Source organism: Cydia pomonella, chromosome 7 (assembly GCF_033807575.1).
Source record: "Cydia pomonella isolate Wapato2018A chromosome 7, ilCydPomo1, whole genome shotgun sequence".
Taxonomy (NCBI): Eukaryota; Metazoa; Arthropoda; class Insecta; order Lepidoptera; family Tortricidae; genus Cydia; species Cydia pomonella.
This window is the reverse complement of record NC_084709.1, coordinates 5,030,952-5,056,959: the sequence shown is the minus strand read 5'-3', so window position 1 is coordinate 5,056,959 and position 26,008 is coordinate 5,030,952. Positions and strand designations below refer to the sequence as shown.

The following is a 26,008-nucleotide window of genomic DNA, read 5'->3' as shown; positions in this document are numbered from 1 at the left end:
TCACATGAACATGTAAAAAATGCGTGCCTTACCACAAATGTCCGCACAGTAGTATGCTTAATGCGTAATCCGTTTATTGAAACGCCTGATGGAATGCTACATGCAAAGCTTCATGATTTTGTTATCACTATCATAAAAAAGTAAAGCGCTTATTTTTTACATGTTCATGGGATCAGTTGACGTACTTTTCACCGCGATACAACCGGCTGACGATTTTTTTTAAATTCACAATAGCATCTAAACTATCATCTGACAAAGTATCAAACGGGAGGCGATGACCTAAAATTATTTTATGTGTTTACCAACGGAGTGGCAGCTGACGTTCACGAGGGTTCATCATACATAGCCGTTAACCACTACACGAGGACCGGGATTGGTGATTGGTCATGGAAATCTGTTCCTGGCTCTCGGTCGGTATGCCCCCAGGCCCAAAATCGGGCCCAGGCATTTTTTCGATTTACCAAATATTAGCACATTGTTAACAATATTTGAAATGTAAAAATAGTTCATGTGCAAAAATATCAAACATTGAACATTTTTGGCGATTAGTTAGAGACAAAGTATTATTTACATTTCAAATATTGTAAATGATGTGCTGATATTTCGTGAAACGGAAATCAATTATCAGGCCCGAGATCGGGACTGGTTTCGGGTCCGATATCGGGAAGTGTGGATGCAATAGGGTTGTTTCCAATTTTTTGAAACGCTTGTATTACTTTCTATAGTAACTACAAGTTGCCCTAAAATTCAACTTTTATACTAAAAACGGCTTTAAATATGTTAAATTAACAAAATATATTTTGACAGATGCTTGCGAGCCCAAAATGCTCTTTGAAAATTGTGTGATGTCACAGTTTACGGTTTGACACATAACTACATACACACGTAGAAGATACGAACTGTCAACTGATATTTGTCATTTGTTGTTAATCGCCTAACTGTCAACAGTGTCAATCCGAGAGTAGTGACGTCATCAGAATCAGACGTAGAAGATACGAACTGTCAACTAACATTTGTCACGTGACGTGTGCCAAAAGATATTTTAAAATCAATATTCACAAAAATATGGTCATTACAGGGAAAATCGAAGTTCGTCAATTGCGGGCATTTTTCTCTGTCACTCTAATTACGTCTTAGTAAGAGTAAAAGAGAAAGATCCCGCAATTTGCGTATTTCAGTTTTCGCGGTAAGCCCCCAGGTCCCCTAAAAGTAGTTTAACATGTTCTTATAATCCAAAAGAATTTATTGGGATACAATTCTGCCCTAAGATTCGTAGATGGAAACAACCCTATTAGCACTTGACGTCTGTTGTAACTGAGTAAATGGCATATGGCTGTTAGCCGTAGCTTGAAGTATAAATTAAATAAAAATACTTTCTACCCTAAGTTGGGGAATGCAATTTTTAACCCAACTATCGGCCTATGAAAGGTGAACTTTCCGAATAGGAGAGATTAAAAGTATTTTTACATTTAAAATTTTGTAAAAGATGTGCTTATATTTGGTGAAACAGAAAAATACTCTTGCTCGGGCCCGACGTCGGGCCTGATATCGGGCTATAGCGAGTTTGGATGTAATTGGCTCTATAAAGATAGGATCTGCATTGAAGTGTCTATGGTAACCTTTGGCTTGCTTATATCTGAACGCATCCATATCTCTTCGAAAAAAAGTAAAACACAATGTTGTCTATGCTCAACTCGTTACCAGAGACAAGCAACCATAAACACACTTTAGAGATTTATTCCAGAATATTTTGTACTTAATAACAATACTTTTTATTAATATTTCTTTCATAGTTGATATTTTTGTTTAGTTTTTGACAAAATCAGATTTAATAATATATTTTTCATATACTTACATATTATTTTATGACATCTAAAACACATTCTAATAATTACAAGAAAAAAGGTATTATTTGAACCGGAAGTACTCAGAACTTCGACATGTTTCGTGAAACCCCGTTGTTTTGCATCAAGAAAATGCAATGGCCGCCATCTTCGACTCTCGTGAATGTTTTGATCGTAGTTTCGGACTTTGAGGGCAATTTTACAAGTGCTATGCAGTTATTTGACGGAAATTGTTTCGCTACACTGTAGGAGTTATTGTTACGTTCACGCACAGGTTAGTATTAATTTTATTAAGTATTTGCTGTACAAGTGTTTACATCTGGATTTCTAAGTTCCTATCTAATGCGATACTCACTTTTATGATAGAATATCTGTGTGTTTATGTTATAAAAGGTTTACATTATGGGATTTTTGTTTGGTTGAGTCAATATTATTTATATCCAATTTATATAAATATACAAACCTCATTTGCGTATGTACTTATATTTGTAGGGTCTTTGTTTCTACTACTTACTTCAGACTTCCAATTATGCATTATTTCCACCCAAGTAATCAATTCAATGCTTTATTTCTTTCTCTTTTAGCGTTATTAGGTTAGTGTTTACTTCTTTTGATGTTTATCAGTGAGACATTTCAGTTTTCGTGCCACAATAATGGCGGCAGTGGATTAACCTATCTACTTATTTTAACCTTTTTTACCAGTATTCTTGCGTTTTATATGCTTTATTTTGTATTAATTGTTTATTCATTCTCGTAGGGCATGAAATAAATCGAGTTTCATCACTTTTTGGACAATGACCTCGACTGTCACATTATCCTATTTGTAGACTAAAAATATTTGAGCGAGAAAATTACGATGTGCATCGCGTGTTGTCGTGTGAACTGTGAAGATTTGTGGGTAAAGAGTCAATTTTCGATTGCAGTCACATGAAATAAGGTCGGAGGCCGCAGTGGTCTCCTCGGCGTCATCTCGGGCTTGACCCAAGATGATAATATTTACAGCATGTCAGCTTCTCCAGACTTTGATCCTGCTGCCCGGCAAGTAAGTCCTGAACCCCTACACTTCCGCCTTCACTACACCAATGCCCTGCCTTTGCTAACCATGCTACTCACTACATAACCATATTATATTATTCTTATTGGCATGATTTTCCTTACTCTTTTTGCTGTTGAGAAGCGCAAAATATCATCCAGTTTCATTCTTACAATGAATACCATTTATTGAGATAATCTTTAATTACATAAGATGTATAGGTATCTTACTTAAACTGAAGCTATTTTCAGTAAAGATTTTATCAGTTTACTTTTGTTCGGCAACTGTTTTCTACTATTTTGAGTGTTGTGTTTAATAAAGATTTTGAAACCAAGGTGCATTTTTAATAACCTATTAGGATTAGTAGTCTTATCATTATTCATGTTATGTTTTTCTATATATGGTAAGTGTAGTAATAAGGATTTATTGATAATGCAAACAGGTTCACATTTTATCACCACATCCTTACATAAACAAACAAAATTTTGATATGAACATCATGAAATCCTATATTACATTATGTTGGACAATTATAAATTCATGGGTTCACTGACACAAGCTATTAATATTGTTAATAGGTATAAGCTTTACAAAATGTTTCTGAAATATTACTGCAGCCAATTGCATATGTTCTGTACTTCATTAAATATGCTAAGTTATTTTACAGCTGACATTGTTACAACTATAATGTGAGGAATATGCATGTGTTCAAATATACATGTTTAATTTGCTATACCTTGTTACAGGATTACCGGCCGGCCACCTCCAGTGAAAATGTGTATGAACATGTTATGGAACATAAATTAGCAGATAATATGAGTGTACCAAGCATTAGAACTCCAGTTTTAAGGGCTCTGCCCCTTTCCCCCCCCGATGGTGACCCTGAACCTGATTCTACTCACCCTGAAAGTATTATTCAGTCCGCACGCAGTAATATTGATAAAGAAGTAGAATACCACATTACTGACAAGAGACGGGACACAGAGATGTCTGTGGATGCACTAGCTGGACTTGTAAGGATTGAGGAAGGTCTAGATAATGTTGGACGCATTACTTACCCTATTATTCAAGAAGGAGATGACTCTGGTGATGGCAACTATGAAAACACAAGTGCCACTCTCATCCAGGCTCCACTGAACACTGCAATTGTTCAGAATGTCACAAAGCTGCCACAGAATTTCACTATAAATGTAGATGCCACTGTTAGCAACATTACAGCTATTCAAAATGTATCACAAGATGTGGGCAATCAGACCCTATGGCTGCCCACTATTCTCACAAGTGCTGCCCCTACCGACAGCAAAAGTGAAGAGGACAGATCCCAATCTGGTCTATCACAGATTATTATAACCAGTGAAAGCTATGTCAATGATACAAATCAATTGGGAAGGCGGACAAATATAGTCACGGAGACTAGCTATGCGAGCCGACCCAAATCATCAAAAGTGCAAATTTTGAGCAACATATCTATCCCAAAGAACACGAGTTATTCATCACAGTATATAACCCAGGGCAAAGATCTCGCCTCACCAGTATATGGCACACAGAATCATGTGTACAAGTTGAGCACTAATGTGATGTCACAAAAGCATTTAAACAATTCAGTACTATGCTCGAAGCCTCCAAAGAGTCAGTCTCTAATCGGCTGCTCTACATTGTCACCTGCAGTAATCAGCAGCCCTATCAAGAATGTCTCTTATAGTCACACTTTTACAAAAAGCTCGAATTTAAAATCTCTGGGCAAAGTGAACAATGGTGCTAACTTAAACGCCGTGGTTGCGGCGTCCTCGGGCAACACACAGTGCCATATACTATCGCGGGTTGTCTCGGGCCCTAATAAGATGTCTGTTCACTCAGGCAGAAAATCTGTAAATACTTTAAAACAGGCAAAAAATTCTGGACAGCTCTCGGGACAGAAGAATCAATCAAGAGCTATCAAGATAATACAGCAGGCAGGCACCGCACATAAATCAGAGTCAAAGGCCTGGCCTATTGCTAGTGTGGCTACATATAAGAACCAGCAGCCAATATATGGTGTAGTGGACTCAAACACATCTAAGATTATACAAAAAGTGGGAAGTCCGACACATAAGAGTCATCATCAGATTCAAAAGTTGCCTTCTAAAGGGGAGAGGTTGGTTCTCCAATCTCCTTGTGGGCCCGTACTTATATCTACAGCACCTATAAGCACAAGTATGCCGCGCGGGCCTCACTATGTACAGTCTGGTGCGACTCCCAACTTAAGATACGTACAGACATACACTCCGACAGATAATCAGCTCTCTACTGTGTCTCAAGTGTCTGCAAACCAGCAGCTGACTGCACAGATATTGCAGTCGCTAGCGCAGCCTAAGCTGATGCTGCATCCCAGTGCAAATTCTCCACTGATACCACCTCCTCAACCTGTGGAGGAACCCATGGAGCAAAAACCGATTAATCAAAGGAGAATTGTGTTGTAAGTGCTAACTCCTCATATAGCTTTTTTTTAACCTCATTCAAGTAATGGGATTGCTGTACTTAATTCATTCTATTAAGCAATTTCGATTGCATCAGGGGATGTGAGAGGGCTTTGCTTGCAAGATTAAAAATTAAAACCATTAACAATAGGAGAACTTTTATAGACAATGTTTTGTAAATTTCAGTGCTAAGACTAATGTTTATTTCCTGTTTCAGCGGTGACAAGTCGACACGTTTAACAGCAGACGATATAATCGGCAGCGAGGAGCGGCCGAATCTATCGGAAGAATTACAGCGGTATACCTTCCACGACCTGGCCATCGTGATGTTGGACCACACATACGCGCTGCCGGTCCAGAAGCAGCCCGCGCCCGCTCCGCCGCCCGCCCCCGCTCCCGTCTATGCGCCGCCGCTCCCGCTCCCGCTGCCGCCCGCGGTCGTGTCGCCTCCGCCGGCACCGACGCCTCCGAGCCCGTTGAAGAGGCACTCGCCGGTCATAATGTCAACCGCGCCTTACGAACCGCCGGCACCTCTGGTAGTACCCATTCCCGCCGCTCCAGCTCTGCCACTGAGCACTCTGAGTTACAAGCCTCCCCCGATACAAGATGACGATACCGCCTCCGTCATCTCATCGATCGACGGCGACCGTCGCCCCGCCGCCGGCGGCAGCGACACTGAAACCGCACCAGAAGGCGAGGAGGAAGGAAAAACTAGATGCATCTGCGAGTTTACACACGACGACGGATACATGATCTGTTGCGACCGCTGCGGCGAATGGCAGCACGTTGACTGCATGGGCATCGACCGTAACAACATCCCCGATGCTTACATGTGTGAACTGTGCCAACCTCGAGCTGTTGACCGAAGGCATGCGAGAGCGATTCAGCTACGCAAGCGAGAGGAACTTAGCGCACTCGGCGCTTCAGATACGGACTCTTCAGAAAGCACCAGGGTGCCCGGAGCGCGTCGCAAGCGACTCCTCACTGTCACCACTTACACTGACACTAGCGGGTCTTGTGTAACTACATATAATTCGGCCTCCCCGGCCGTACCTACCTTACCACCGCTACCTCCCATGCCGCAGCCGACCCTCACTTTACCAAAACGCGGCCCTAAGCGCCCTAAGAAGGCCGAAGTTGTCAGAAAAGGAACCAAGAGAAAACTCGCAGAAAAGAGGGTCAAACGTAAGAAGGAGCTGATGATGAACCGAAGCAAATACGCCACGACTGTATCCAGTCAATCCCATTGGGGAGAATCATTTGAGCAGGCGATGACTAACCATTACAGCCCCGAACTGAGGGCAAAAATAATGAAATATAGCAGTAAACTAGGCAATACGCCGAACATGTCCTCCGCTATAACAGCGCATTTGTGTACTACTGTGCCGCATGCGGGAGGGAAAATCCTTATTGCGACAAAGGACTTGAAAGAAAACACACCAGTGATAGAACTCAGAGGGAAATATATGCTGTCGAACCAGCACAGGCCGCAGCTGCAGAATTCAGCGCGTGCGGGCAGCCAGAAACCAGGGCCTTTCGTCTTCTTCTACAGACTGCCCAAGGATAACACGCAGATCTGTATTGATACAAGAACGTATGGCAACGAAGCCAGGTTTGTTAGGAGATCTTGCAAACCCAACGCGGAACTCCAACATTGCATCATCAAAGGCGCGCTACACGTCTACTTATACACTATTGGGACGATCCCCTCGAACACAGAAATAACAGTCGGACACGACACTAACGGCAGCAAACAGCCATGCGCCTGCGGAAACCCTAAACACTGCAAGATCAACGGATTTAATTCCTCACTAGTTACGAGGAAAAGCATTGATTACCCTCCAAGAGAAAAGAGGTGCAGAAACAGGTGTTCCAGCTCATCTTCCCCTGCATCGCCACCGCTAGCACCTGTCCTAGCTTCCCCGGCTAAAGAATACCCTTGCCCAGTAACACCCATCAAGTTGGAAAAGAAATCGCCTATCAAATACGAATACTCACCAATGTCTCCCGTAAAAAGCGCCATCATGGCCCTCAACTTTGATCAGCCGGTGAAAACAGAGGCCCCAGAAGATACCAAACCAGAAATGGATTTAACGGCCAAAGAGGAGATGAAACCGGAAATAGACGAGCCGGATTATGTGAAAATGGAGACTGAGGAGGAGAAACCGGCAGAACCGGTTATGCCAGAACCTGATCCTCAACCTCAACCTCAACCTGAACCAGAACCAGAACCGATTAAGGCAGAACCAGAACCAATCAAAGAGGAAGTGATTCCTAAAAAGGAAGAAACTAAGGCAGAACCTGAATCTGATGAAGAAAAACCTGTAAAACAAGAAGTGCTGAAAGAGGAAATTAAAGACGAAATAAAAGAAGAGCCTAAAGAAGTTAAACAGGAGCCTAGTCCAAAGAAAGAGTCTCCTAAAGTGGAAGAAAGGGAGCGTAGGACTAGACGAGATGGGCTTGATGATGAAAGACCGGCTACACGGGAATATACAGCCAAGTCGGCGTGCCACGACCGATCATCCAGGTCTAGTAGGAACACTTGTACCAACCAGGACTCCTTGGATGATAAAACTGATGATTCGCAGGACAAACTGCCGACCAACAAAGAGAAGGATAAGAAGAAAATGGTAAGTTATCTTTTAAAAATGTGTAATAACTAAAACTCATATTTATTTTAGTAATTGTCTATCATATTTTGATTACACATCCTTACGATTCGATGATCGATTTTTAAGTTACTAAGTGGAATCAGAAAAAAACTATTGTATTATTAAAATTTACTGGTGATGTGAAACTTGCTTAAATTATCACTTACACTTTACAGAAATTTGTAGAAAAAATTTAAAGATAAATTGAACTTTAACTAATTTATTATTATTATTTTAGACTCGTGAGGAGCGTAAAATGGAAGCCATAATGAAGGCGTTCGAACGCATGGAGAAAGCGGAACAGCGCAAACAGGAGGTGAAAGAACGGCAAAAGCGGAGGGAATCCGATCCCCACCCAAATGCGGTGGACAAAGATGAGGATGATGACTTCCAGTGCAGCTCGAAAAAGAGGAAGAAGTAAGTTAAATTGATACTAAAACTTGGCATATCAAATAAATTTAATGTCTTGAAAATTTAAGACACCTTAATTTTTTTACTAACCAAGGTGTTAAAAATAACTAGCTTAAGGTGTCAATGAGCTAGCTCGATGAATCTGATGACAGAGACCGAATTCTTTTATCATAATGAACAAATATGTTATTGATTTTATGTACATTCCCGACCTTACTTTTCATTAGACAGGCTGGACAATTCCAGTCAACTACTGTCAAAAGATTAAGTTTTAACAAGAAAGGTGCTTCAATGGAATATAAAATGTTGTTGGTGGAAACTTATTGATTGCAGGGTTTATCAGCTACCTCAGATATATTTTAATGCATCCAAGAAGTCGTGAATTAAGGCTCCTCTATTGTTATAATTATTCTATATTGGGTTGCCTGGATCGCTATTTTGTCATACGATCGCCTGTTGTTACCTAGTTACTTATATTTTTCTTTTTAATTTCTTTTTCTACTCGATCTCGTATAGCAAACTATAATTGCGTACTTTTCATGTATGGGCTCCCAACTTAACTGTAAGATTCTTTACAGTACATATGGTGCTACTTTAACGCACTAGTGCGAAAATTAGCATATTACGTTACTGTGCCGAACATTTAAAGGGCCATATGTACTGTAAAACGTTGTACGATACATGTGCGAATAGGTAATTCGCAACTCGTGTCGATTTAAAACACTCCCTTCGATCGTGTTTTAATTTATCGCCACTCGTTTCGAATTTCCTATTTTTCGCACTTGTATCGTAATGTACTATTTCGATACTACATAGTCAACTATAAAAAAATACCAATCACGTGTCGCCGCGCTCCCATAGAAAAGATTAAAGGGCACGGGGCGCGGAGTCGCGGAGTTTATCTTTTGTACTACATTTTTGTCTACTAAGATACTTACCAATTTTCATTAATTTTTTTAAGTTTTATAGTAAAAAAAAGTATTATTTTAGATGACTTGTAGAAAAATTATTGTATACAATTGTGATATAATCAAGCTTTTCCATCTCGTACCTTACTCAGGCAACTCAGCAAGCTTCGTTGCCAAAACACGCAAATCGACTGAAAAGCTTTCTATCATATCCCGATTGTATAAAATACTATTATTTACGTGTAACAAATTGTGGGGTTGTAGACGCAAAGGCCGCGCCCGCACCACGTCGCAGTCCAACCGGCGGCGCCTGAACTCGGCCGACAGCGACCTGGTGACGTCGGGCGACGAGCCGCGCTCGCCGCGCCCGCCCCGCCCACCCCGCCCACCCCGCAGGGACAGCGCGCCGCACAACAACGAGGCCGACAGGAACAACGATGCCATCAGCGAAGTGAGCGAACCAAACTTACAACCTCTTCGTGTGCTCTGTTTCGGATCCGCATCTGTGTGATAACCGCGTAACTTATGCAGTTGAGAATTTTGTGACTAGGTATAGTCGGAGAAAGTCACAAACTTCTCGATACTCTTGAAATTGAAGTGAGAAGTTTCAGACTTTATCCGATAATTTGCGAAGTTACCAATTCTGCACTACAGAGATGGGCGGAAATTGGTTTCAAAATATTAAATAATAAGCATAATATGAAACGTAAAGTACACTTGTCACTGAACGTTTAGCCTCAATACCTCATTTGACCTGTTGAGGTTTATCTGTTGTTGACATTGAACTGGAGGTACAAATATATCCGTTATTGACGTTCGAAAGTTGAGCTAAAATGTTAACATAGCAATAAAGATAACCCACTCAAGTGCTTATTCGAGATTCCTTTTGTGTGTATTTTTTATCTATGGAATAAGGTGATAATAATGTGCAAAAATGTGACCTTGACCTTGGGTGTACAGATCTTGCCGAAAAAACCCTACTTGGAGCGAATATAATTAAAAAATCTTTTTTTTGTTGTTTCAGGATCTTGGCCTAAGCTCAGCATGTTTACTAGTAGAAGCCGCCGTCGGTTCAGTGGAATCCGCCTTTAAACTGCCTAAAACTAAGAAAACGATGGCAACGGAATGGATCGGTCGGTCGCCCGAGCGGACGCCGTCGCCCTACAGATCTCCGTACAGACCGCCTTTGATGTCCGCCACATCTTTAGAGAGCCTCGTGAGAGTTGCCTCGACGATGATTGGCGATTTAAGTGGGGCCCCAGATTTCCACGAGGAAGATGCGGCATCCCCACCCAGAACCCCCAGCCGGGATCGAAGCAGACCCCCAAAGAAGGCTAGGAGGATTACTCGGAGTACCCCTCCGACTGAAGTCGTGGAAACGACGCCTACTGTGATACCCCAGCATAGTGCTAAGAAACGGTGGCTCAGACAGGCCATCAGTGAAGAAAGCGATTCTCCTAATGCGGGTGCGTATTGACATGCTCATTTGAGGTACCTTGAAGATTGTAAAGACTAGATATTTTAATGTTTAAATTTAGATGCGTTTGTTGCAGAATCCCCGCCCAACGAAATAGTGACGCCATTGAAGAAGCGACGGTTAGCGAGAGAATCGCTATCCTGCGAACCTAATAATATTGTGCCTGTAAGTATCACATCAACTTAATCTAACATCGTGTCATATTCGATTCTCATTCTTGAATTTTTCTGCAGTGTCACGACGAAACGTCACCCAACTTAACGTCCGAGGATTCTCCGGTGAAGGACGACGGCGGTCTGATCCGGCAGTACAACGTGCGCGGCATCATGGAGGGCGTGTACGGCCGCGACCGCACGCGCTCCGACAGCGGCCAGGGCTCCGACGACCAGTGCCACCCCGACCACGACGTGCTCAACGTCAACGTGGCCACCGCCGACACCGAGCACATCCGCCGCATCATCGGCGTGCCCACCCCCGAGGACGAGCTGCTCCCGCCGGCCAAGCCCGACTTCGCAACCAACAACAACAACGTCGAGCCCGACGACCCGAACTACGACAAGGTCGTCCCGATGGACATCGACACCACTGTCACCCCTCAACCGAAATTAGAAAGCAGTGAACCCACAAACTGTGATATAAAAGGAATGGACCTGCTCAATGATAAACAGAACAGTTCCCGATCCGCAGATACTAGCGGGAACTCGTCTCCGCAGCGCGACGAGATGGACGACATACAGAAGAAGATACACTCCTTCCACACCGAAAACATTCTCATCCTCAAGAGCAGGAACAAGAAACCTCCGAAAGAAAAGCGGAAGAAGGTCAATCTGAACTTTGATCTCAACATGGTGGACGACCAAATCAGTATTCAATTGCGCACAGAGAAAGAAAGTTCGAAGTCGCCAGAGATTAATGGTGACATTCACGACGATATCAGCAATTCGGCGTTACCGGCCCCCGAAAACATACCTTTGCCGGACGATCCGGGCCCGATTCCTCCTCTAGAAGCGATACCGCTACCGGAGGAGCCGATGCGGCCTATAAAGAAGCAATTTACGGGGAACATGAGGAACTCCAAACTGGTGATTAATGGAGTCATGCACGACTCGTACACGATCGGGGACTCGATGGCTCTGCCGGCGCCGGAGAACATCCCCCTGCCGGAAGACCAGGGCCTGCTATCTGTGATACCGCCGCTGGAGACGATTCCTCTGCCCGAGGAGCCGCGGCGGCCGCTCAAGGCCCGGGTCAAGCAGATGATCGAAAAAGAGGAGAAGGAGGCGTTATCCAACGATACAGACTCAAAGTCGTCCGAAGTCAACGGCGAGGTGCACTCCGAAGTGGAGTCCATTCCTCTGCCGGACGACATCCCTTCACTAGAGGCTATCCCTCTGCCGGAGGAACCGATGGAACCGGTGCGGGTGCCCGCGTCGCCCGCGAGCAAACCTGAAGAAAAACACTTACCGGGGAAAGATAAACCCTCAGTTCTGGAGAGCCCGCTCCCCTTCTCGTCGAGGTTCAGCTCGACCGGACTGTTTTCGGGGATCTTCAGCAACTTCTCGCAACCCTACGACGTGCCGGCGTCCGCGGACCCGGTGCCGTCCATAATAAAAAGTGCAATAGATAGGACTACAAGTTTAGACAATAGTATATTCGACAAAGATAGTATTACGGGTGTGGACGAACTGAAGAGTGTGCAGGAGATACTGACTCGCGTGAGCAATATGGACTCGAATAACAGTGTGCTGCTGTCGGGCGTGCTGCAGACGTCGCTGGCGGAGGCGGGCGCGGCGCACAGGCCCCCGGGCGGCGCCAGGCCCCACGGCGCGCGCGCCGCCGACCCGCGCCTGCACCCGCCGCCGCAGGACAAGCCCAAACCCGTCAGGAGGAAGGTAACTCGCCTGCATTACTAAATTCATTCAATATGTCAATTAAAGTGCCTTACTATTAGTCAATTCAGACTGTTCTCTCATTAGCGCTTGCCAAATTTTTGCTTCAAAATTGATCCTAATAACCTATTTGCACATTAAAAGGGAGTCAAATTAATCTCTTTGCTGTGGTGACCCCTCCCCTGGGTTTCGACGTCAAAAATGTGTTTATATTTTACGCCCTTATTACAAGGGAGTAAAGTGCAAAAGTGTAAATATTTTTGTCTTCGACTACTTTTTTTTAGCAATCCAACTTATTAATCTGCCACCAAGATAAAAACAGCCTTCAATTGAAAGAAATGTCTGCAGAAGGTTAGCTATTTTTTTACAACTGCATTACTTTATCATGTAATCGCATTCTCATGCAATTTAATTACATTTAAGACTATCTCGTTTTAACACAATTTAGTTCAAGGTCACAGATAAGACTGGACATGTCAACAACTCGTATCTCCACTTATCATGTATTTCATAACGACTTAAAGTTACCAAACGTTATTCCATTTTTAACACAATTTGTGACAATTAATCATTCATAAAGTTACAATTGCCTTGACATACATAAAACATGTGGCGTACTGCGAAGCACTTTCTCTAATGGGTGCGTTGACCTGTACAGATGTTTGTTTATTCCGCAAGCATTGCGGAAGCCACGTGAGTTATTGGTGGGGGTCAGTTGTACTGCGCGGATGAAGCCTGGTATGAAACGTATAAAATAAGACAAAAACCTAAGGGTTTTTTGGAAGAAAAATTGTCTGTGCTTTTTCGGCAATATGTGTGTGAAGAAATCCCACCAGACAAATATAATGTAAAGAGTTGACAACTGCATGAAGTTCTTGCTTTGAATAATTAGATAAAACTGCACATAGTTTACGGAGAATGAAAATGATTACACCCCTTTTTTTTTAAGATTAGAATTTTTCTAAACTCAAAAGTAAGTGGTAATTGACTTTTCCTTCCGAAATGCTGCAAAATGATATCTAATATTGCGGTACAATAATATGTAAACGACTCTATAATTCAGTGTATAGTTACTCAAATTTAATTTTGAAGGAAAAAGTTATCGCTAGTTTTAAGGTTACAAATTTTCTGATCTGAAAAAAACCTGAAGTAATTTTGTTTGATAATTTTTGAGAGTGTATTTGGCATTGACCAGCAGCGGTATTGAGAATATGTCTCGGTTCACCATTTAAGCCACATATAAACCACCCTCTATAATGTACGCGAAATCTCATAAGTTTCTTTTCACCACACCAACTGATAAAGGCCCTCTTGATTGTTCAAAAACTAATGAGAAAGTTGCATTTTATCCACATGTGGGGCAAAGTAATCAGATGCAAGTTTTGAGTCGTTTCCTTATGTTAGCTGGTAGAATTGACTTTTAAATGATGATTTTGGATGATATATTTTTAATAATGAACTTATTCATTTGGATTTGATTTGGTTTGTTTTTTTTTTTGGTATTTCATAGTTAGTATTTTCCTCGCGTTGGTGTTTCATAGTTAGTATTTTCCTCGCGTTGGTGTGGTGAAAAATGTTGTGTTTCACTCGGAGGCAAAGTTTGTTTAGCCCTCGTACCTTGAAACCATCGCAACGCTCAAGATTTCACTCGCTACGCTCGTGGTTCAATTTTGGAATCTTTCGCTTGCTCGGGTATCAATATTAGCACGAGCGGTTAAACAACAACTTTGCCCTCTTATAAAACAAATAACTATTATATGGCCGACTACACTACTGAATTACAATCAATTCAATCGAGCAAACGGGTTAAAATTCTTTTCGTGTCTTGTTTCTTGATCAAAGATAAAAATAGAAGCGTGACAGAGTACTTAGGAACAAAACAACGGAAAGACTTTTGACCCATACACCATAATACATTATATCTCGACGCGTGTTATCGCTCCGTCCAACCCTGAAAAGTAACATCAGTCCACTCTGGCAGCTCTCTATCACCGAATACCGCAAGCGGCACCGAGGGCCCCTGAGCGAGGAGCCGCACCCGTCGGAGAGCGAGGCGCACGGGCCGGAGTGGTCGTCCGAGTCGTCGGGCGCGTCCGGCGCCGGCTCGCTGTCGCCGCAGCGGCTCGACGCCGCCGCCGCCGCCGCCGCCGACGACCTGGAGCAGAGGCTGCATCGGGAGCTCGCTAATGCGCATTTGCCTAAAGGTTAGTGCTATCATATTTTATCTATAGCGATATTTATGAGCGTTTACGAGCATCTTGAGTTCGCCACTTTTATGCAGCTACTATTATAGACCATATATCGTCTCATCGCCCCCCGGATGATGCTTTGTCAGATGATAGTTTAGATGCTATCGTGAACTAAAAAATAACCGGTTGTATCGCGGTGGAAAGACCGTCAGCTGGTCACATGAACATATAAAAAATACGCACCTTATCACTTATGTCCCGCCCGCAAAGTAATGCGTGATGCGAAATAATTTTGCTACCATGTAACATGTTGCTTTTCACATCACCTATAAGGAAATTATTATGTTTCTAAATATTATTTGAGGTAAATGAAATTGTATCCTAGAACAGAAAAGTGCCACTTTGATCACTCGTTTCAAGGAAGAAAAACCCCTTTTCCAAATTCATGATGTGTAGTGTAAAAGATAATTTGTGCTTGCGGTGAGTAATAAGCTAAGAGAATTGCCGCAATAAGTGCTCTTTTACTTTTAAAATATCACGCCGAGAGCCGCACCATTTTACTGCATTCAAACCAAAATCTTAATAATAACCATTTAAACGGCTATTAATACTAAAAATGTATATTATATTGATAAAAAATTGCAAGTCCGCGCCACAAAGACAAAACAATGTCGTGGCCTTGAACGTAAATCAGTTTATTCAACTGTTTCAATCTGCCACCCGTGCAAAATCAACCCACGTTGCTAATGTTGCAATACCAGTTTTTGTTCACAAAATGACGTTTTGAAGATAAAAAAAACAGGTCCATCGATGGTCAGATAAGGTGCTATGCACACTGGATCCGATTCGCACGTGCGAGCGGGATGTCGCTATAATACGCGCATAGCATTGTCTCGCTCATACATCGGAGCGACGCGCGGATCCAGTGTGCTAAGCATAACCCCCTTATTCATAAACGTCTACTAAAGTTGACAAGCCGCTAATAATCGTTTGTCCCTTTCCGACGTATTGGTATGATGGAAAGGGACAAACGATTATTAGCGGCTTGTCAACTTTAGTAGACGTTTATGAATAAGGGGGTAAGTGTTGATGTTATGTAAGTAATGACTATTGATTATTATTTTATTGCTCATTTTGGTCAGTAACATTTATTTATTTATTATTATATATAGTCCCACTGCTGAGCACAGACCTCTGTTCATGCGCGAGAGGGTTTGGGCTATAGTCCTCACGCTGGCCCAATATTATATTATGCAAGTGCTACTTGTTTGTTGACAGTAAACAACGGAACGTACAAATTAAGCTTCGAGTGACCGCGTTCACGTTCCGCGACTAATTCCCTCAATTAGATAAACGCATGCCGCATGTAAATGTACAAACACAAACTATTTGCAACTCTGTTCTCGTAATTTATAGCTTATAATCGATTGTCATTTTGTCACTGTAATGTCGTTGAAAAGTTCAATTGCTACGTTTCAAGACAAATTCATGTCTACTCCCAAGGATTAAGGTTCATTATAAGAATGAGCTGTTTAAGTCGTTTTGTCAATAAATTGTTGCGCTTTATCGACCGGCTTCCTTTGTAAATGCACTTTTGAAAGGATGTACCGTCGAGCTGGAAAGTGTAACATTGAATGAGTCAGTGTTGACACAGTTACAGTAATTACATCACGTGTAGTTTACGTATCTGGTGTGCACGTTTTGTGACACTTGTGTTTATGTAAACATAATTAAAATGATTGTATGACTTATTGTTAAGAAAAATGTTGTGTAATTATATACAACCTTATTTCTTGAATTGGCAAATAGATCTTAGAGTATCGAGTGCTTGTCCCAGAAATATAATATAAATCGAATTTTCCGTGTTATAAATTTACCATATGTAGATTCACCGTTATGGAGTGAAACATGTCGAGCATTTTCAATTTAAACAAATTTACTCGTTTTATTATAGGTATTTAACATGTCCGAGTCTCACGGAAGTTTAGTTAAAATAAAAACGTATTTTTTGTAGAGAAAGCGTATTCATTTTTGGTATCTAGTAGGTTGAAAATTTGCCGTGTCATTTGATTGAACCATACGGTGAGACCGAACAACCGTTCGACCCATCCTTCCTGTCAAGTTCAAATATACTTTATTCATGTAGGTCTAGCAACAAGCACTTATGAATAGTATTAAATATATATTATCTTAAGCTAAATTAGAATAATTTATTGATGTTAATATTAATATTGGATTATTATGCAGATCATTTTTTTATCATTATTGACAAAAAATATTGCCCGATTCCAATTTATAAAAATATCAAAAGCCAACACTTTTCTATTCGCGTATACGGCAGAGGAAGCGAGTAGCAATAACACTGAGATTGTGCAACTCGCTGGCAGGTCTTATCGCGACGGAAACTTATTGTGACTTATTGCCATCCAGTTTAACGTCAACTAACTTTTATAAGGAGGAAGAAAGGAGTTTTTGTAAGCTTTTATATGCTCACGCCAAGGTTGCAAAACTATTAAGAGGCATTCGGGGCTAAAAAGTATTAAAATTCATTTGTGTTATACTAGTTCAGACATAGTTAATTTAATGATCACAAATACGAAGCAAAACATGAACTCGCCAATATATTTAGACTCAAATCTGTCAGTAACTATGGGTACCAACACTACAGCAATATTCTTAACTGGACCTTATGTCTTCACAATAAGGTTTAAGAATAGTCAGGTACGCAACAATATGCGCACAATGATTCACCGTGCCCCTTGGGACCTTGAAAACGCGATTTCAATATTACGGCGTTGCTGCGTAGTAGCGACGTCTACGTGTATACGTAAGGTATTGCCGCTTTAGGGTCATTCATACCGATTCCTGTAAGCTTTGTGTGAACGATTTCTCGCAATAATTAAATGTGGATATTGTGAATTTTCTGATAATGCAATATTAGTGTACCGTTAGCAATCTAGCAAGTTATTTTATTACGATTTAATTAAAACAGTGTTTTTGTGGTTGCTATTCGTAATCGCTATCGACAGTTAGATTTTAAATTAGAAATCGTGGAATCGCAAAGATATCAGTTTAGTACTTAGGAATATAGTGAAACTACCAAAGACGCCTGACGGGACTATTTTTAAAATCAAATACTACTTGATTTTTATTCATTAAAAAAACCAAATAATGTAATATTTTTTATACTATCGTCGCATTTTGGTATTCAATTATGGAGAGAGGCCTCGCACAACAGTCTCATACACATAAATCAATGAATAGTTTAAAAAAAAACACTAGAAAAACACGCTTTTATAAATGCACGTTAAAAGTCCATTACGTGACCTTTCTCACAAGTGCAAACACGACTATGATGCGATATTCCATCATGGAATGCCAGTGCCTATCTTCCGGCTTCATCATCAGACCTTTAAACCTAATCGTGGTCAAAGTTCATTACAAGATTTTTGTAACAAATCCAAACACAGCTATGATACGATTTCCATCATGAAGTTCCAGTTCATATCTTCCGGCTCCATCATCAGATCAGTTCGACAGTACCATATTATTGTATTGTCATCAGAACTGCATACAGCTGCCAATTTTCATGACCCTACGATCCTTGGAAGATGGTTAAATTAGTTACTTTAGATTCCATTTCATAGTTAGTTACAGTCGACCTAAGCGTGTTAAAATCAGCGCTATTGCGATATAGTATTCCTATCTCCATACTTTCGTGTAATTCCATTCCATTTCCATTCATTCATCATTACTTTCATTCGTCGCTTCAAATCGCGAGACGTAACCTATCGAGTGTTGCGACGTCTCGTATTGATTTCGTGTCACCGCGAACTGCCAGATCCGACTGACGAACGTCTGACCCAATTCTCGCCGCGGTGCAATGTTCCACGAATTGAGTCGATATCCTCAATCTTCGCACGGGCAAAGTTAACGGAGCACCCGTGCGAATAAATTGCGAGATGGAAAGTTAAGAAATTTTACTTACGTGCTATCCTCGTGCCGCCCAATGTACATTACGATGTACACTATATAGGTATTGGTATTCTACCAATACCCAATACTCCGTTTCAATGTATTTCAACTTTCTAAAAATAAACAAAGTAGTATTTATTGTCTCGTAAAATTTTCGAACAAATGGAGTTCAACTCAATTCAAAATACAAACTTACATTTAGTTAGACATTTTTATTTAGGGAAAGGAAGGGAGGGAGGGGGGCAGGTCACTAAAACCTTACTCTAGATGGAACATTTATGACGTCTAGAACAGAACGCGCCACGAATGGTATGAAAGCACACTTTACGATCAATATAGTAGCAAAAGTCATAACTTTTTAGTCCTGAGCCAAACAATATGCCATGTATGCTTTATAGCAGGGGTGGCCAACTTAATTAGACCCAAGATCTCCTGTCTACTAACGAAACCCTGTGCGATCTACCAATTACATACTTCTTGAAACCTTAAATGTAATTGGTCTATGTATTTATATTTTTTGCTTTGCCACGATCGACTGGACTAACAGTCGCGATCGACCTGTTGGCCACCCCTGCTTTATAGTTTCGCTCAGGACTGTCTCATTTCAAACATCAGAGAGAGAGAATCAGACTGTCTTTGTCTTATGCTAGAACTAGCACCCAAAAGAAAGGCATGAGAATAATTTTCTATGTGCTTAGCACTCTCCTGCACTACTAAACGTCAAAATGTAAACTTTTGTGGGCATGTCCTGCACACTACCAATAAACATGAGCTATTGCAGTCTAAGGTAAAATGGTGCGGCAAAGTCTTAACAAGTAAAAGAGCTCTTAAATACGTTGAGCGCGATTCGTACGCATCGTAATGCTAATATAATCCATAGCATGACTGTATAAAACGTGTAGCTCGGGCACCTTAATTGCATACGATTCGCATTTACGCAGACCCGAGCATCCGTGTATGCGATACACGTGCAACCCATACCAACATCGACACAGTCGACTTATTGTAATCCTTATTGCTACGACATAATGGTTACCTTTGATCAGAGCTTATGAGTTGAGCAGTTTTTTAGTAAATCGACACAGTGACTGATAATAATCCTTATTATAAAAACATAAGGTATGCGAATGGTCAGTGATTAACAGTGTTGTTGTTAGTACACTTGCACGTAAGTGGTGAGATCACCGCGTTCTTATTGTGAATACATGTGTATGTTAGCAAACAAACATAGTTTTAAAGAAGTTGTCTGTGCCTGTTAAATACTTCGGTATTTGTCCAAATGTTACTGCGTTACTTATCGCAACAGAAATCGATACCACAGATTTTCATTATCTCTAATCTAAAATAATCCAATGTTATGCATGGCCTAGCTGAAGTTTAACACAGAACTTTACCTACACATAATATATATAACGCTTAGCAGGATTCCCTGCCACTGATTGTTAGATTTATGTATTTTTCTAATTCAGGGTGTTTTTTAGAGATGCCACGAATATTCGGCAACTATTCTGTATTCGATAACAATTTTGAACGATTCACGGTTAGTTTCACTAGACTTGTAAATCGACCGGGATATACGCCGTGATTACCTTATATATTGTTTTTGAGGTCCCGATATTTCGACGCAGTTACACGGTATCTTGTTCACTGGGCCGAATACTGAATAGCTAATATCCCTCCTAAGGAAAAATATTGCACTAAAAAAGTGAACCGCAAATCATCTTATATTCAAACTGTATTAATGGGATGTTGACGTTGACGATTTTTTTGAGCAATTGTTGCTTATAAAAGATTTTATTTTTATCATCGGCTAAATATGCTCGACTCTGACTGAGCTTATTGTTAGACTTACTGAGCAATAAAACTGAAATGTTAGCAAACATTGCCCTTTGTAGGCGACTATTTTTCATACGAATAGTGCTGAAAAGTGAACACGTGCTCTACCGAATATTCGGCCGCCAAATATTGGGTGCTTCGGCCGAGAGTGTGGTCAAATATTCGGTATTCGGCCAAAACCACAATTCTCGTGGCATCTCTAGTGTTTCTCCAACCCTTAGCCTTATTCTAAAATGTGAATTTCGTGTTTCCTCCCATAATGATTTATGATTTACATATTAACCTCGCTGAGTATTGGCCAAGGGTCGAAAGAACACGCTGTTCATAAATGTATGTTAGTAGTCTTCTACATATTGATTAAACTCTGAATTTCTTTTCACTAGTCGTACCATCGGACAGCGGGGCGCTTACAGGTAGCGATCATTATCTCAAACGGGAAGTGGGGACGTTCTTGATATTTCAGTCAGTATTCCGAATGGGCAGTAATCTGACATTTTTATGTCCGACCATGCGGTCGCCGTATGTCAAAATTTAAGTGTTTTTAAGCTTGCATTTCACATTGCCTTTGAGTAAATACATACGGCTCTGAATATGTTGGAACCCTATTTAGACCCGTAAACCCTAATTCCACCAAACAACGGCAGATTTTATAAGCGAGGTGTCGCTGTATTATTTTTAATGGCCGGGTGACGTATTATATGGTGGATTGAAATTTCCGAAATCCATATTCTGGTTAAACTTAAAGCTTTTAAACTTTTTAAGTGTGCAAATTATAAATAAAACTTGAAATTGTAAAAGAACATTTCCACTTCCTATATTCATGAAGTTTTAGGTTCAAATAATAAGTTAATAAATTGGAAGTGTGTTATTACAAGATCTCTTTCTATGCGCAGGAGTGTTCGACGCACAGCCTACGGCGTCAGAGCGGCAGCGGGAGAACCTCAGCTCGCGGCTGCGGCGCGAGTTCGGCCTCGCCCTGCCCGAGGACGAGCGGCACGAGCCCCCCGCAGGTAACTAATATTTTCTAATTCTAGTATACATTAGCAAAACTCCCCCTAATTCTTGAAATTCATAGGTGGCACAGAGATTTTTGATAAGATCCCATCACCTTCCTATTTTGAGCCACATTGTTAGCCTCACTTTTGCTTTGTCCTGCTGTACGCAGCGCGCCCTCGACGGATCGTGAACGTATAAGAGCCGTCCGGCTGTGCTTGTTTACTGCCCCAAAACGATGTTTGTGTTGTGGTATTAGCTTTCCCCTTACCAATGACTATACTCTGTATCTTTAGGTATTGAAATAAAAGTAAGCAAAGAATTTGTACATTTTCGGGTAGTTATAACATTTATTGGTTAACCAACCAAATACAAAACCGCCTGGATCTGTCACCAGGCCCCCGTCACTCGCTCAAGGCCACGCGCTATATGCCTACCGCTCGGCGTATCGTCGGCGATACAACCGACACAGCGCACTGCGCCGCACGTTTCCCGCGCTTACGCTTCGAAATTCCGAAACCACGTAGTTATTGTGCAGTACATGGGTGTAAAAGTCAAAAAACAAAGGAAAATTCCACTTGAAACGTTTAATAATTATGTTGAAGACTTAGAAAAAAGTATTTTTAAATAATTTTGACAAGTCATATAATGAATCGGCCTTGTAGCACCGTATTACAACTTTTAAAAACCGTTGATTTTCCGTCGCTTTAGTCCTGGTTTCCGTATTATTAAAATCATTTACGCGATTTAGGATATTTTCAACTACAAAATTTAATAACAGAGAATTCCGAGAAGGGAAAAAAAATATATGTCATTATATAAAACTAAAACATATTTGATTGACTAATAAAAAAATTTGGTTGATTCGCAACATTTGTTTTATTACAATAATTAGGTACAACCTTAGCGCATTTTTACGACGACGTGTTGGCACGTGACTCGCACGGCGGGCAACACAGTCTCTACTCTTTGTGCGCGTACTTATGATACATTTCTTCTCGTCCTGAGCAGCAGCGCTTTTGTATTTTCGCTTTTGTATGGGAATGATGTATCTGTTACGTAGTAACTATTTATTAATCTGTGCTTAGGGATTGCAAACCGGATTGATTTTCAATCCGGCCGGATCCGGCCGGATTTTGGCCATATTCCGGCCGGATCCGGCCGGACCGGATCCGGTTTGGTATAGGGATATTGAAGTTAATTAAATGTCATATTTTTCTAGTTTTTTGCGTAATACGTATTCCTAAATCTATAATTTGAAGTTAATAAATAACTTCTTAACAATAAAATAGAACTTGGTAGTAAAAAGACTAAAAAGTGTTACAATGTCTATATCAGTTTATTAACAAAATATGAAATCGGTCATTTATTATATTTAACCATTCAGAAGTGCTCAAATTTTCGATTATAATTATAAATTTGATTAGTTTCCAAGCCCGATGATGGGATGTGGGGTGGGAATTGGAACTCCTTGAAAGGACATGTTTTTGTTACTGTTGTTTGATTGAATTTTTTCTAACGTTGACATCCATTCTAGTAAGAAAGGAAGATATTTTACTTTTAACCAAAATGATATTAAATGTGCTCCAGTATCATCTTGCTTTAATTTTTTGTCCGAGAATGTAGCAGACTCTATGATAAAAAAAAGAACTTTTTTTTAATTTACAGGAAAGTATATTGGTCAAATTATAGGGAACAAAACACGACACGACGATCTCATGCGAAAACTTAACTATTAAGAAGAGAATTAAGTATAAGATTGAAAACCATCGCGGAAAGGGACTCCCTAAGAAAAGTTACTTGGATGAAATAAAGAATTGTCTACACGTAGAGTAGCATGTACCAGGAGATAAAGGAAATCGCATAAGATTGAATGAGATTGTAAAGAATCAATATTTTATCTTAATTATATATATATATATAATTAAGATAAAATATATATATATAATCGGAGTAAACTAAATATTGATGAGTTCAACTCTAGTCGGTAGAGTACGGCCGACTTAATCCTGCTCATTTGTTTACTATTATAAATAAATATAAAAATAAATAAATATTATAGGACATTATTACACAAATTGACTAAGTCCCACAGTAAGCTCAATAAGGCTTGTGTTGAGTGTACTTAGACAACGATATATATAATATATAAATATTTATAAATACTTAAATACATAGAAAACACCCATGACTCAGGAACAAATATCCATGCTCATCACACGAATACATGCCCTTACCAGGATTTGAACCCGGGACCATCAGCTTCGTAGGCAGGGTTACTACCCACTAGGCCAAACCAGTCGTCAACCTCCTTATTATAAATCTCCTATCACAACATTATGACACAATCGTCATATCGTGCCACCAACACGAAAGAAGAAGAAATCCTCTTCTGTTCCCATTCATCGTCATAATAAATAAATATATAAATATCTTACTAAATTCAAACTTCTCATTCGTTTTTTGTTCTGTTTAACTTCATACTTCTCACCCGTCGCCTTTTCATCATCTAAAATGCACAGCGCGTGCTGTATTTAAGCGTTTTTTTATTTTACCGGATCCGGTCCGGATCCGGTGATTTTTACCGGATCCGGTAGCTCTTGAAAAGTGCCGGATCCGGCCGGATTACCGGATCCGCCGGACCGGATTGCAATCCCTATCTGTGCTGTCACAGAACGACCTGACTTTAACCTACATTATTTGATCATGTAATATTTTCATCTACCCTCAACTGGCTTAAGGAGCCATTTGAAAAGTAGATTTTGTTTTACTTTTATTTAAATACCTAAAGATACAGAGTATATAATATGCTTATATACACGGAGCTCGTGAGCATTGCGAGAGATTTTAACAGTATGTTTCTGATCATATTTAAAGATTATTATGTCTCTGTTTTAGATATGTCAAAAAGTGACAAGTAACATTTTGCTGAAAATAGGTTATAAGTTCAATTTTTTTTTAGTTACAGTTTTACAAATTGCGTTTAAATTTTATATACAAATACATAGACATATCGAAAATAAAAATAAACAAACATTTTTTTTGTGAAATTGACCTAAACCCATATAAGGTTGTTAGCTTCTTTTGGCCTCAAAAATCCATGGTTAAAATCTCTCGGGTTTCACGTGGGCACCTTGTATATTTTGGTAATGAAATCTCTATTTTCATTACCAAAATATACAAGCTGCATTTCTGCCTTTAGCAAGACACCCGACCCCGCTTGCCTGTATGTATAGCCGCACAGTAAAGTGTAGGTTGCGTTGTTCCAGAGGCGGTGGCGCGGCGCTGCGACAGATAGAGCGTAAGGCATATTTTTGTAAATCTCACGGCGCGGGGCGCCGCTGTACAGCTGATCTAAGTTAACGTACGTTTTGTACCGCGGGAGCGCCCGAGCGCTCAAACTGTATATTTCCGTTTCACTTCAGTGTTCTTTTCACGGTTTTTCTGCAAGTACAAATTGTTTTTATTTCCCTTTGTAAATATTGTACATAGGAGATGAATTAAGATAGGATGTAGTGGTACATATGTATAATGGTATATTTTTTTTATGTATGTATAATGTTTATGTATGTCGGATATATTTATTTAATAGAAGGACCGTCTATAGAAGGATTGCTAGGATTTTTGTACGCATAATGTTTAAGTAAATTATAGTTGTTTTTATTATTTGTTTTACTTTTTTAGCGTGTATAGAGCTATGCGGGCTCCTCCTAAGTGTAGGTCTCGTTAGGGTAGGCGTCTCCGGTGTAACGGTTAGTTTGGATACCGATTTCGTGTTAGCCATTATTAGAGGTTAAATCTGTGTTATAATTTAAGTAAGCGCTTTGTTACTGCGTTGATAATGGCGGCTGCGGAAGCACTTCCAGGCAATCATTCGTGTGCGAGGGACAGCCTATACGAACAGCTATGAATGTGAGACGTTAAAATTCGAAATGGAACTGAACATGTCACACAATCTGTACAAGCAAGGACAAGGAAATGATACATATAGGAAATGTTAGGTTCCTCATCATCTTTCAAGATAGCGTCTTAGGCAAGGAAGCATACCCATATAAATATTGTTTGGCGTTTAAGCTCGACTTATAGCGCGATCTGGTGGCTCACTGAGAAGGTCCAGTAAATCCTTGCAAGTCTATACTAATCTTACGTATAGCTCTATCTCTTAACTCAGACGGTTGTTGAAAAGTTATCATGGTTGACTGTAGTGTGTTTGTTCAAGGTTATGTGTGACTGTATTATTATTAGTAAGTAAAAAAGTAACCATCCGAGTTATGTAACGTTATTGTACATGTTGTATAACATGGCACGTTCCATTTTGATTTCATCGTCCCATGATCAAGGTTCTG

The 26,008-nt window shown here is 40.4% G+C and overlaps 1 protein-coding gene across 2 annotated transcripts; it reads left to right on the top strand.

The window, feature by feature from the left end:
• Window positions 1-1,959: 1,959 nt before the first annotated feature.
• Window positions 1,960-25,325, top strand: LOC133519635 (uncharacterized). 2 transcript variants are annotated; one of them, XM_061853676.1, is made up of 13 exons: window positions 1,960-2,118; window positions 2,768-2,886; window positions 3,624-5,332; window positions 5,551-7,963; window positions 8,223-8,401; window positions 9,568-9,754; window positions 10,328-10,769; window positions 10,842-10,945; window positions 11,014-12,672; window positions 14,651-14,873; window positions 21,053-21,082; window positions 21,563-21,679; window positions 24,934-25,325. In XM_061853676.1, the coding sequence occupies exons 2-13, from the start codon at window positions 2,848-2,850 to the stop codon at window positions 25,023-25,025; spliced, it is 7,194 nt and encodes a 2,397-aa protein (XP_061709660.1). In that variant the 5' UTR covers window positions 1,960-2,118; window positions 2,768-2,847; the 3' UTR covers window positions 25,026-25,325. The 2 variants fall into 2 exon arrangements, with proteins under 2 accessions (XP_061709660.1, XP_061709661.1); XM_061853677.1 differs by lacking the exon at window positions 21,053-21,082.
• The last annotated feature ends 683 nt before the right edge of the window (window positions 25,326-26,008 follow it).

Excerpts from the sequence above, each read along its gene's own strand:
- LOC133519635 (XM_061853676.1), top strand. The coding sequence starts at position 2,848 with ATGTCAGCTTCTCCAGACTTTGATCCTGCTGCCCGGCAA. Across the intron at positions 5,333-5,550 it reads AATCAAAGGAGAATTGTGTT|CGGTGACAAGTCGACACGTT; the intron begins GTAAGTGCTAAC and ends TTCCTGTTTCAG. Across the intron at positions 9,755-10,327 it reads ACAACGATGCCATCAGCGAA|GATCTTGGCCTAAGCTCAGC; the intron begins GTGAGCGAACCA and ends TTGTTGTTTCAG.